The 14,051-nt window shown below is 38.3% G+C and overlaps 1 protein-coding gene across 2 annotated transcripts in view; it reads right to left on the reverse strand.

Annotated features, from left to right (window-relative positions):
• Positions 1 to 3,316: 3,316 nt before the first annotated feature.
• The window catches only part of LYST (lysosomal trafficking regulator), a 77,355-nt gene continuing 66,620 nt past the window's right edge, over positions 3,317 to 14,051 (reverse strand). For both annotated transcript variants that reach the window (XM_053972290.1, XM_053972289.1), the window contains 8 exons: positions 13,185 to 13,374; positions 12,195 to 12,331; positions 11,352 to 11,450; positions 8,682 to 8,821; positions 8,262 to 8,359; positions 7,064 to 7,220; positions 6,782 to 6,853; positions 3,317 to 5,441 (listed from right to left, as the gene is read on the reverse strand). In XM_053972290.1, the coding sequence (XP_053828265.1) occupies positions 5,303 to 5,441; positions 6,782 to 6,853; positions 7,064 to 7,220; positions 8,262 to 8,359; positions 8,682 to 8,821; positions 11,352 to 11,450; positions 12,195 to 12,331; positions 13,185 to 13,374 (1,032 nt within the window). In that variant the 3' untranslated portion in view covers positions 3,317 to 5,302. The remainder of the gene's footprint in view (positions 5,442 to 6,781; positions 6,854 to 7,063; positions 7,221 to 8,261; positions 8,360 to 8,681; positions 8,822 to 11,351; positions 11,451 to 12,194; positions 12,332 to 13,184; positions 13,375 to 14,051) is intronic.

Raw genomic sequence — 14,051 nt, forward strand, 5'->3', positions numbered from 1 at the left:
TCTCCCGCCCGGGCTCCCGGGCACTCCCTCCCTCCGTCCCTCCCTCAGCGTGCGGGCGCGGAGGCTGCGGGCAACCCGTCGGTGGCTCATGGCGTGGCGTGGCGGGGCGGGGCGGCCGCGGCCCCTGGTGCCGCCGCCCTCACGCTCCGCCTGCCTCTGTCCGTCCTGATTCCTGCTGCAGCTGCCTCCTGCCCCGGCTCCAGCAGGGGCTAGGGATCAAGCGATCATCCACGTATTCTCGAACAGAATCACAGAGCACAGAAACAAAATCAATTAGATTGGAAAAGACCTCTGAGATCATCGAGTCCAACCTTTGATCGAACACCACTCTCTCAACTAGACCATGGTGGTAAGTGCCATATCCACTCTTCCTTTAAACACATCCGGGAACAGTGACTCCAGCACATCCCTGAGCAATCTATTACAAAGTTTAATCACCATTTAAGTGAAGAAATTCCTCCTGCTGTCGAAACTGAACCTCCCCTGGCACGGCTTGAGGCCATTCCCTCTCATCCTGTCACTTGTGACCTGGAAGAAGAGACCGGCCCCCACCTGGCTACGGCCTCCTTTCCTTTCCAGCTAAGGTCTCCCGAGTTTCTTTTTCTCCAGGCTAAACAGCCCCAGCTCCTGCAGCCACTCCTCACAGGACCTGAGTTCCCTTCCCAAGTTAATTTCCCTTCTCTGGACATGCTCCAGCACCTCAGCATCCTTCCTGAACTGAGGGGCCCAAAACTGAACACAGAATACTCAAGGCGCTGTGCACAGTACAGTCACTGCCCTGGCCTTTCTGGCCACGCTGTTGCTGATCCAGGCCAGGATGTCATTGGCCACCTGGGCACAGCTGGCTCATGTTCAGCTGGGTGCCGACCAGCACCTCCAGGTACTTTTCCACTGGGCCACTTCCCAGCCACTCTGCCCCCAGCCTGTAGTGCTGTACCTCAAACAGCAAAGCCCAAATGGCACTGGGGTTTGGGGTGAGAGCCCACAGTGCCTGTCCTGCCCTCACACCAGACAACAGAAGGATGATGTAAAAAGCCTGCCATGAGGAATAGAACTGCTGTGGGAAAGGGGCTGCTTAGGTTCACCTTGTCAGGGCTAGCAGGTCAGGACAAAACAATTCAACTTCATAGATCAATTTTTATATGGTTCTCCCTATAAAAGCTGTATGGCTCAGCAGCATTCAAAAGTGCCAATTAGCATCTTTAACTGGAAATTAAAGCTGTGATAACCCACTGACAGGATCACTCAAGTCTCATTAAATTTTTTCCCCAGTAAGATAGCTGCTCCCTCTGGAGGGGTGTATGTTTTTTCCTACCTGCCTTCAGCACATTTTCTCATTCCATTATAATGGAGCAGAATTTCCAAGTAACATTTGTTTTCTATAGGGAGGAGAACAAGGAAGAGTCCTATTTCTAAAGGTTCTTTGGAGCAAGGGCAACCTCTTCTGAGATGGAGTCAATGGCTTTTGGGGTAGTGGCTTGGCAGAAGGAGATGCAACAGGAAGAAGGTAAACATCACTAAATATAATTAGCTAAGTTCATAAGCTTCCCATAACTAAGAGTTCCAGAAACTGGTGGAGACTTCACTGGCTTATGCTGCTGCTCTTTCATTCATGTTCAACCACATCATCAGTCTACAAAAGGCCCCATTTCGTACACAAAGGATTTACATGCTATTAGACAAAGAGCACATAGATAGCTCTAATCATGAGGCCATTGTCATCAGAATATTTTTACCACTCGATTCTAACAATTTTGACTTAAGCTAAAATATAAACGTGGAAAATGGCTGTTTTAAAAACATGTTTTCATCATATATTACACAGATATTTCTTTTAAATTGCCTTCTTTTAAATCTGTAAACTCAACCTTCCACCACAACCAGGAGTCTCCCTTACAGGTTCTGAAAGCAATACCCACGCAGCTAGCACAAATTTCTATTCCTTGAATTTACATGAACTTGGCCCTAATGAGTATTATATGGGCTTCATTCAATTGCATTAGAGAATAAGGATTTAATTTTTTTTTCCTGGCATTGCTAGCTCAAAGCTGGAAACAGTAAGCAAGCTCCTGTTTTCCTCAACTACTGTCTCCTGTGTAGTCCAGAATAGTTTAAGAGTCTATCAGAGCTATCAGAGCAGCCACATTTAATTTTTAATATTTTTTTTTAAATTATGAAATACACAGAACAGAACCTATTACAGAAACTCTGATGCAAAATCAGTGTCCTTCTGACCCCACTCCAGAGCAGTAATGACAAATAAATCTCCAAACAGCAATCATTTGTCAGTAGTTTGTAACTTAATACAGCAGTAAAAAAAAAGGTGTCTGTACGTACAGGGGCTTAAATATTCCAGTGGATATTTTTCAAGGCAAGCAGAGCTTTTAAATAGTAATTGTTTGATTTTTTTTTTTTTCTGATAGAGTAGCAGCATATGGAAGTGTAACTTCCATTTTCATATCTAAGGAAAAAAACCCAATACAGCTTTAAACAAAAGAAGGCATGAAGAAATTAAAAGGTAAACTAAAAGTTTGTTAGTAGCAAGCCAGGTCATATTTCTCCCACTGCTCCATTGTTATGTTTTACTATTATTACTATATTTTTGCTTAATTCAGTTCAGTTTTTTTTTTTCTTCCTTCTGTTCATTGTCATGGGTTTGTCTAAGCAGTGGATCTTTAAGATCAGGATTCCCTTTCAGTAATGGGTTGGAGACTCCCTCTCCTCACCACAAGTGAATATCCAGCTATTGCCTCCCCTTCCTTTTTTCACTATGTCTCTCCACTATCAGAGCATAAAGGTCTGGATTTACCACAGAATCCTGCAATCAGGTAGACAGTCCTTGCCCCATGAACCTCTCCCAACCCTGGCTTCCAGGAGAAAGAGCCTCATATTCTGTCAGATGGCTCCCCAAGATCCCAGGATTCCAATTTTGACCCATCTTTCTAAGAATCCTGGGAGAAGTTGCTTTTCTGCCTTTGCTGCTCAGACAGGTTTTCAGTGAGAAGGCAGATGGAAGGAAGGGGAATGTCTCTGCTTTGAGAGCCATCATTTCATCCAAATTCTAGTCATGCATCCTATGGGAAGGAAGGACACATGCACAGAAGTGCAAAGTGATATACCTAGAGTTTCCCACTTCCCATCTTCCACTCACCACCTTCAGTTTCACAGACACAGGATGCAGTCCATAAATGGAACATTCCCACTTCATGATTTTTCAAATATGAATCAGCAGAAACTGATCTGGGGCAAGGTGTGAAAGATTCCCTAAAAGAAGAAAGTTGCAACTAAGCCAAAAACACTAATCATCTCAAAATGGTTTGATACAAAGATCTTTTTATTACCCAACAATGTGACAGTGTGTATACAAATACAGTGTGGAATGTGACATTTACAGGAAATTTAAGTACATCATGCACAGACACTATTGCAATGTTATTTTAATAGTTCTAGAATCCAGACTATTAAGCTGAATAAATATTCCTTACTTCAAAAATCATTTTTACTTTTACATAAAAATATATAATATTGCACTCTTTACAAGGCCAGCAGTTTTGCATATTGGTTTGTAACAAGTGGAATTCTACTTTATAAAAAAATAAGCCTTTGTGAGCAACACCCCAAAACAGGGAGCACAAAAGCACCCCAAAACCACAATGTTTGTCCTTTTTTTCTCTTAAAGCACATCACATCAACACGAGCCAGGAAGCTTTTCAGCTGGTACTTGGACCTTACATTAACATTCAGACAGAGAAAAATATGACTAAAGCCATCCCATACAATACTGCTACAATAATATGCAGTTCAAAACTCAATCCATACAGTATGCCGCCACTTCTTAATTGAACCAACAATGAGCCTTTGTATCATGAACTATGAGAACATTTTTCTTAAGTTTTTCTAGTTTGAAAAGTTTGTCAACCGGGAAATCTCAAGAGTTTCTGAAGACTACCTGGAATTTTCAAAGTAAGTGTAAAGACTGCTTGTGTGTGTATGTGTGTCACCTACGTCACAACCTGACAATTTCATGTAAAGTGTTCTGAAAGCAGATGAGCCTTAAACGTAACAAGATACAGCAGTTTGAATGGCAATAATAGAACAAGTCAGTGATAAAAAAGCAAAGCAATTTAAAAGGAAAATGTAACTACATCAGACTTGTGTCGCATTCTTGCTTTACCATTCACATGACTAGTAGGCACTCAGTCATGGTGCCAGGTTTAGAGGTCTTCAAATCCATCAACTGAAATACTAATTTGTCATGTGGCCTAAGATTTCAAGTTTGTTAAGCCGTTCACAATAGAGGCTTATTTTTCCCCCTCTCATAAAATAGCACCCAGGAATACACAACAAATTTGCACAGTGTATATCTGTGTAAACTTTCTGAATCATCTGGTGCTAATGAACATTGATTATTCAAGCAGTTAAATTCAAACATTTTACAGTGTATTGAACCTCAATGACACTAGAGCAGGAGCACATCTGTTCCTTCTTTAACACCTCTTTTTAGAGCTCTGGAAGATAAGCTGTGTGTGTACATAATAGATGTTCTGCCACAGAACTGCGATAGCCAACTATCACAAAGTTAGGGAGTTCACACTGCATTGTGATCTAACCACTGTTTCATGATGCCATGAGGTGTCTACCCATCACTAAGACAAATTTTTCATTATTGTCTGTTGCAAAGACTATGACAGTAACAGAAAAGATGGCAAAAATTACAAATATAAAGATAGCAGAAATTCTATTTTTAGCATTATAATACCATAAGATGGTGCAAAAAGCACCTACTAAGTTCTTTGCTTCTCAAAAAAAGCAATTTTAAGTGGTCGTTGTTTTTTAAGTTTTTGATTGCTTATCCCAGAGCTAATCATACCACACTCAACTAATCAGATATACATATGCTGACATTTGACATATATATTTACAGAACTTGATGCTGCTGATATTTTACATACTAAGAGGGAGAATAAGAATAATCAATTTTTTTAAATACTTCTGTCCAAGAAGTGATTTAAAAAACATACTGTTGGTGTTTTATATTGCAGCATTGAGCATTTCTTAGTCACTTTGCTGGCATTGAATAATATGACCAGAGCTTCCTGCTGACCTGGATATGCTTCAAGTTTGTGCATGCACATATGCAATCTTACAACCACCTTAGGCTGATCTTTAAAAAAAAAAAAACCAAGCTATTCAGTCATTCTAGAGACATTCAAAGTACTTCAAAGTCCAGTTAAATAAGAGCTCCTATAGCCTGTTGGGATTAAAGTGCATCAGAGACATGAGTTAGCAGCAGGCCCTGCTGTCACCCAGCTGCGTAGCTGCTGAGGAAGGAGTAGAACATGGGCAGCTTCAAGCGCTGCTGGTCCTTGCGGCACCAGGCGATGACATTCCCATCACTGTTAGCCGTGAACAGGTGATGGCCATCACAGGAAAAGGTAAGGCTGCAAAACAAAGAGAGAGTCTATTTTTATACCAAATGTGGCTATTTATAATGCTAGAAGACATTAAAAGCCCATGAGAGTTCAGCCAACAAAGATGAGCTGTCAGGGGAGGCCCAGTACCTACATTAGCACAGCAATATGTTTGAATATACCTGCTTATCCACTCGTACCCAAACAGGGTACCAAAGCTGATCTGCAGCTTTGGCCAGCACTTCAACATCCCCTGCAGTTTAATACTCATGTCTTTGCAGGGTCACAGCAAAGGGCAGGATTAGTAGCAAATCCTTCTGTTTCTGAAAGGAAGGATTTTCTGCAACAGAGCTCAGTGCCCTCTGAACTTGCATTGCTGACAAAGGCAGAAACTAAATCCATCAGATTTCATGGCACAGCACAGGACTTTTGTTCAGATGGGCATTTCTTGAGCTGCACCAGGGCTAGTAAAGCTCTTTAGTCATGCCATGGGTAATGTTATAGAGCATGAAGGTCAGCATCCGTTTACTGTCACATTTAAGCAGGAAACTTTAAATTATTCAATAGTACAAAATCGTTATCAACAAGCTTTGTGAAATATGCTGCTTAAAGGATGTAACAAAGACAATAACTGCTATCAGACAATCTTTTTCATTTCTAAAAAAAAAAAAGGTAGTTTGGATTTTAAATGTTATTTTACCAACAGTCAAAACAAAAATTTTCAGAGTAATTTGTTACTATGCTAACATTAAGATAAAATTTTGGTGTAACTCTTAAGACCTTTGTGCAGAATACTGTACCATTGGGGATATCAAAGACTCAATCTTTGACCACTTTCTTAAAACACTTTGGCACAGGAACTCTGCTCATCTAAATGAAGGGGACTCTGAGAAAACTAACTGCACAAGCACTCCACAGTGGCAGGTTCCAGGCTACTCTGAGTTTGCCTCTTTCTCCACCATTTCCCTCTACCATCAGAAAAAAATTGAAAAGGCAGTATTTTCATTTAATTTTCAGTAAGAAACACTCTGTCTATTTAAGTCTGGCATAGTTAAGATTATCTCATTTTAACACAGATTCTGAGGAAAAAAATTAAAAAAGAGGAGTAGCTATTGTTCAGTTTTCAAGGGAATCCTCCTAATTTCCATCTGCCAGCAGTAGAATGTAGTTATTAATGTCATTAGCAATACAGTATACTTGTGCTCACTTTGCTTTCATGAATAAATGGTAGGCATGAGTGTTTACCTCCTATTTTCATGTTCAACACTCGAGACTATTTTTGTTGTGGTTTTGTTTGCTGGTTTTTTTTTGTTTTTTTTTTTTTCCCTAAAGAGAAAAATGCATTCATTGTACACTTAAGATCTTTTTACCTTACAATAGGTTTGGCTGACTTCGAAAATGTTATTTCTCGTACTGGCTTCAAGTCCCACGTACTCCACAGTCTGAAAGAAAGAGCCGTTTTTCTTCACACTTGCTTTTACAAATACTTCAGTGATAAACAATCTATTTAGCAACTGCTAAGACTGGGAGCTGAGCAACAGCTTGTCTACCTTCTTTAAAGCCAAATATCAGCATGATGTTTGGCTACATGCTCTCAAACTGTGAGCCTAAGTGATAGAGCATTTTAATAAATAAACATTTCAAATGCTTACCTTACAACTCCATTTTCAAGGCCCCCTGCAATCACATTGACAGACACACCTTCAGGCTGGTTAGAGAAAGCAACTGAGCAAATACTTTCCCTGCAGTGCACGTGTCCAACAAGATCACCATTAACTGTCCAAAGTCTCAAATCGCTGCCTCCTCCAACTGCAACAGAATATAGCATGGGAGTATTAAAAAAATAAATCTAGACCACAGTTAAGTCCATAATGTTTAAATATTCCATGGTAAAGAATTCAACTTCTTGAGAGTTCACAAGGTTTAAATGACTGAGTGATGTCTGCAATTACTTCTCTCTCTCTCTGAGACAGGAAGCACACAAACCATCAAGCCACTGCAGCGATTTAGAAACTATCACATCCTATTTATGGAACTGCAGTGATTTAGAAGCCATCACATCCTATTTATGGAACATTTTATTTACAAAGCACTATGTGAATTTACTTTTAATGACAAATTTTCACTTACTAACAGGGAAGGCACTAAGATGGAATTCATTCTAGCGATCTAAGCAGCTGGTTCTCATACCTTAGTTTGCATTTTAAGCAAAATACTTTAAAAATAGCAAGCACAGTTCTCTTACCTGGTTATCTGGCATTACTTGGTTCTATCAATGAACTAACAACCCAATTACTGCTTTTGTCTTGAAAGGAATTGTCTTAAAATGAAATGTAATGTCCCTTACTAATTAAAGAATACAATGGTTTGCAGAAAAAAAAAAGGTTTTGTGAGTTATGGAAATGGACTTGAAAGTCTCCAAGTTAGTTTACAAATCTAAGTATTAGTTTTCTGAAACTGCCAGAATAATGTCTCCTTGTCCTTTAATACCCCTTGCTGCTCTGTAATACCCGGTACTCTCCTGAAGAATTGTACTTTTGACAACAAATCTATCAAAATAAAAGTACTCAACATCACAAAATGTGAGTCTCCCAGGCACCTATGAAATTTCAAGTCTTTATAAAGAGACCAAGCTGCTGACCTTCATGTCTCTACATCACATTCAAACACCTGCCTAATCACTTCTGGAGAAATTTGTATGTTACTATGTTAAAAAAAGCAAAACATTGCTCCTGTATGACTGAACAAATCCTCAGATGAATAATACACACTCAGTAACTAATTTAATTATAACTCTCATTATTTATTTAATCTGCAAGTCAAACCAGCTTTCTTGACTGACAAATATACCTGAATCACAAACTGTTGCAATATCACCAGTAGTTTCACTAGCTGAAACTGCAGTCACAGGACTCTTGTGTCCAGCCAGACTCTGGACATAGCACAGCCTGGAGAAAAAAAAAAAAAAAAAAAAAAGGGAAAAAGCCTAAATTTCAGACTCAAATGCAGAAAAAGTCCTTTGAGGAAAATCTTAAAAATAGTTACATTAATTTCAATCAACATTTTGCTATCAATTATCAATCAATTATTTTTCATATTCACTATAAAATGTTGGCACCTTTTATAAGAAAAAAACAATAAGGGTTTGACTTCACAACAAGATATACACAGAACAAATTCAACTAACTTCAAAGGGGAAAAGATACCTAAGACTAGGAAAACCTGTATTTATAAGAAAGCTATATGAAAAAGTTACATATATACTTGTACCTGTTCAAATCCCATATTATGCAGGTTCCATCTTTGCTGACACTGATCATTATACTGTATGGTTTGCAGACAAACAAGCTTGTTATTTCTGCTGTGTGTCCATATAGATGGACTTGTGACTCCATTTCTATCTCTGAAGGCTGAAAAACAGCAAGATAAGACAAAATCTCATCAAAAGAAAATTAATGTCTCTCTAAAAAAGGTAAGCCTAGTTTAAGTCTTAAATTTCAAAGAGCGGTTCACATTGCTTTTAATATCATCATCATAATTTTAGCAACTGTGTTCATGCTTTATTATGTTTAACACTTTATAATGAGATAAGACATAGCTATCATTGATGTTCAACATTTGCTTCCAGTGCTTTAGCCTCAGCAAATATATTGATGTGATCCAATGAACCAGAATGAAAAACTACTGTAGCTTAGTCTCAATTACACAGCTTGAAGTTGGCTGATTTGTTTTCTGCAAGATTGCTCTTTCCATACAACAGTGAAATGACAGTTCTCAATATTTTAGCATCTAGTGAAGACACTCGGAAACAAAAGGAAAATCCAGCTTGGAAGTTGTCACTCTCCATACAGCAAATTACTAGAAATTCCTCAAGTTGGTGCCAAGTTCTTCAATGATAAAGTTCAAAAAGCATGCAGGAAGTCAAGTTTAAATACAGAAATTCCTAGATAAAAATTAAAGTAGCAAAATTTAATACCAAACAACACTTTTTATTCAAGTTATATAATTTGAAATTACTCAGACTTCCTGAAAACTGGCTAAGTTGAAGGATCTGCTTAATCAGAATGCTAATGCTTTATTTAAGACAACTTGCTGTACAGAGATTACACTAATTTTGTAAAGGAAGAGAACAATTTTCTGCTGGTTTCCTCACCCGTGTCAGAGCACATAACCTGCATTTTTGTATGAGGGTACTGGATGCCTACCTATAGCAGGTCTACAAAAAAACCTTGAAAGTTCAAACAGACAAGTACACATTCACAGGTTGTAGAAAATGTATGTTTTTGCACTAAAAGAGACAATCTAATCTATGTAATACTGCAAAAGAGCACCAGAAGCACAATACAGAGCCATTTTTGAATTCTGACAGCATGCCTTTGAGTTCCCATACCAAATTAACAACACAATATCTACTCCATGCCCATACACTCCATTTTTACAAATGTGAAACAGGGCAAAATATTCATGTTTCAAGTACTGCATTATAACAAACAGTTCACTTTATTGCTGATCAGCTGACAAGATGGATACAGAGCAGATGTCAGGAAGCACTTTTGCATTCCCTGCAGCCCTGACTTGGATAACTGACTCAACAACAGGAGCTACAAAATTGGCACAATGTCCCTCTGCCTGGGGCACATAAATCTGTCAGTGCTGAGAAATTCAACAAAGATGGTCTCAAAGAACATCATCTGTGCAGATGAACAAAAATCACTTTTTTCTAGGAAATGGAAGGAACTCAAGAACCATAACCCCACTAACTAAAGTTTCTTTTCAGCTTTGCAGAAGGCAAGTATATTTAATTTCTATTAAAAAAAAAAAAAAAACTGGAATCCAAGTCTCAGTATAGGTTATTTACAAGTTCACTATTCCAGGAAGCAGTAAGGTGCCTGACTTATGATCCATCTAAGTAAAGCCTGCAGGCTTGAAGCTCTGCTTCATTTTCTATACTCAAAGTGCCGCTGAGCTTTGGAAGTATGAGTGGCAGTTCACCAGAAACTGGAAGAAAGCCAAGGGGGAAAAAATTCTAAAAATCACTGTTTACGTTCTTCCTGGTCTAAGCATCTGCTGTTTGCCACTACTGAAAACAGAAAACTGGATAGGCATAGCAGATCATACCAAGGTTCTCTCTAGCTCATGCTAGTGTAGGAATTCAAGAGCATCAAGGAGTACAACACCAAACATGTAAAATGAGCTGTTAGGAAAGTTGTCTACTTTTTGTTAAACTATGGAGAATAGAAGTTACTGCTAAAGAAAGAATGGAAGATTCAGATGGAAGCTTCAAAACTCAGAAATAGATTTTTGAGTTCTATTTATGCTTTCTATTTTTTCTATTTATGCTGTGTTTATCAGCAAACAGTATCAAGTATTTTTCACTAATAGATTAAGTAATGCAAGCTACTTCCTCCCTTCCACACTCTCAACTTTGCCCCTTGGAGAATATGACAAAGTAAAGAGGCTTGGTGGTTAGTATATACACTGTCTGAGAATTCATCCTGGATCTCTGTAGTTTGGGTGCCTTCTGCACTTGAATTATTGTTTATTTTGGGGAATTGCATTCCACGGCTTCAGTTAAAGTATTGAAACGCTCTGTTTCCTTCACAGAAGAAGTTACAACTTAATGCGGGGAGCTTTACTCTGCCAGAGAGCTTCAGTTCCAAGCCCTGTCCTGAACACAGTTAGAGCTGTACATGTTGTGCACTCAGGTGATGAGGGTTGACTAAAGGCTAGCTGTATGTAAACAGCAGCATAGGAAAAACAGGCAAACATGCTGTGATGTCAGAGGAGCCTTTAAAAATAAATACTAAAAACGCATGTGATTTTTTTTTTAGCAATTATCCAGAATATGCTCTTTTCCTCATTTTTCCTGTTAAAAAGAAAAGACTGTAATACTGAATACACAAAATTCTTTATTTATGAATTCTTTCCAACGTAACTTACCGTATTGCTGGCGAATCTGTTCATATATGCTGTGATGACACCAGATTTACTACCTGTGAACAACTGACAACTGTCTGGCACCCAAGCACAACTTGTTACCTTGAAAAGACAAGACAATGCGAGGAAAAAATTAGAACAGAAGAACTGTTCTAACTGCTGTTTTCATTATGCTACAGCATTTGGTCAAACTGATTCTTTATTAGTTGTCCTATGAAAAGACATGTAAAACACCTAAACTAAAGAAATCCAAGACCTACAACATAGCTACTCTAGGTTGTATTTGTTACTATGTCAGAAACAGAGTAAAGAGGGAGTTTTATGTAGCCTGGAATTCATAGCTAAAGAGCAGTGCAGACTAGTGCAGACTTCAAGATCATACACCAAAATCTTTTTGGCAAGATCTTACCAATCACTGGATTGCGACAGAGATTACGTAGCTTTCACTAAAAACCTTTTAGACAATCTTTTTCAAATGGATCCTAAACCATAGTGGAGTTGTTCTTCCAACATGAAGCACCTATACTTTTTTTCTGCATTGATTTTTTCTGGGACAGAACTTAAAAATTTTTTAAATTACAGCAACATTCTATAAGAAGGAAAAGCTACAAAAATCAAATTAATTCAAAAGGAATCTTTATCTAGTACAGGAAAACAACAAGGAACCAGATAAAACAGTGGAGCCATGAGGAACACATTTCAAAGGAAATCAAAAATCTTAAAGGGAGTTGTGACTGGATGCTCATCTCCAAAAAAGGCTAAAGCAGGAGTACCCCACTGCCAAGTCAAGCCACCACTTAAACTGCCAATATTAAATTGAAGAGCAAGAGACTGATTTCATTTTACCTGATGGAGCTGTGAGCTCTGTATAAAATTTACTGGAGGTTCACTTTGCTTGCTTTTCAGTCGTAAGATGTTATCGGCATATCCCCAGCTCAGGATTGCTGACCACTGAATGTCAGTGCTGTGCATGCTCCTCACGCCTCAAGTAAAGCACAAAGGATTGTGTCATGTTCACAGCAAGATTCAATCACTTTGTCAACAACAAAAGTCTCAGGCTCATGTTTTATCACAAGTTAAAATATAAACCCCCCTAAAGTTTCAAAATAAGGTATTGTCTGTAACATATAAACAGTTTTCAGAAACCAAATGAACATTCCATCTTCTCCAAAGACAATTTGCAACATGGACAAAACTTTTTTGAAGAAGAGTTTCATCTTTCGAGAACAGAGAAAAGGGGCAGACAATACTTCCCACCTAGAGAAAGGAGTGGTGTAACTTCAAGAGTATGTTACTTGTTTTGTTGACTAAATATGAAATGATTTATTTTTAGAAAGCCTGCACTAGTATATGCCACCAAGAAAACAAAAGCTTGTGAGAATTTATTTGTACATTCTCAGTAAGAAACCCGCCAAGAAGTTTAACTGAAAGCAGAAGATTCTTCACCTCTGCTTTTTTAGTGTTAACTTTCATCATTGTCTTGGCTCTAAAATCCATTTCTTAAGCTTTCCTTTCAGTTGTCACATGAGTTTTTTCATCTGTTCTTCAGTTCTGGGACCCAGTCTGCTGGCAAGTTCTAAAGTTAAATTCTCATGCTTCAGTCACTTCAATGAAAAATATGAACTTAATTACAGAATGCCTCTACTGTAGTTTTGAAAATTATAAGTAAAATTCACCCTCCACATGTGGAAGCTGTTAAGGGAATTCTAAATTAATCTTTGGCAAAAGCAACTAAACTTAGGAAGTTTGCTGAAGAACAACAGTAGCATTAGATGTAATATTCATGGCTCATTTCACATATATTCTGCATATAGAGAAGAAAGCACAAATTCATACCTTGCTCCTTGCTATATATCATCAAAAGGCAGAACTTGCTGGACAAACCACAGATAGCCTTAGTTGGTAAAGCTTGGAGAGAGCCAAACCTTTCTCCATGTGGTTGGCTAAAGCAGACAACAGGGTCAGGAGCACTTGGAGAACCAACATATTCTCCCCACTTCAAGCCCTTTATCCATGGTAATGGACTCTAAAACAAGCACAGACAAGGTTCAAATTATAGAACTTTCAGAAAAACAGTTTCATTAGTAATGTAGAATGATTCATGTCAGTTTCCTGTAAGCAATCACATGGTACGGATAGCCACAGTCTACTCAAAAACAACTGGAAAGACAAGTTCAAAGCACTTTAGTACCATCAATTATACTATTAACTTTAAGGTAGCTCTACTCCTTTAAAGGCATAGGCAGCAAGCTTCTTGTTCAGGTAGTTTAGTGAAAAATACAGATCTCAAAATCCAAGGATGTAGTTTCTGACTGGACTGCAGGGAAAAAAACTGCTTGAAGTGAAGAAAGTTTAATTGTCCTACAGGCAGTGAAAAAGCTGAGGATGGAAGAAAGCACCTATGGCAAGTTTGCTTGCTATAGGTCTGCACACAGATTCCACAATTCATCATGGAAACTATAAAACTGTTAATTGAAATGTTTTCCAACACCTATTTCCCAAAACCAAGACAAACTCAGATCTTAGTTTACACAAAATATCACCAATGCATGAAAGTAATTTTCACCATCACTTCCTAATTTTATGTATTTTCTTTACAGTATAGTATAGCAAGTAGCACTTTTAGGAAGAAAATTCTAAACCAAGGGTACAGGGTACAACAACTATGGCACAGAGATATAATTAAACCATCTTGCAATTGAA

This window comes from Vidua macroura, chromosome 3, assembly GCF_024509145.1.
Source record: "Vidua macroura isolate BioBank_ID:100142 chromosome 3, ASM2450914v1, whole genome shotgun sequence".
NCBI classification, from domain to species: Eukaryota; Metazoa; Chordata; class Aves; order Passeriformes; family Viduidae; genus Vidua; species Vidua macroura.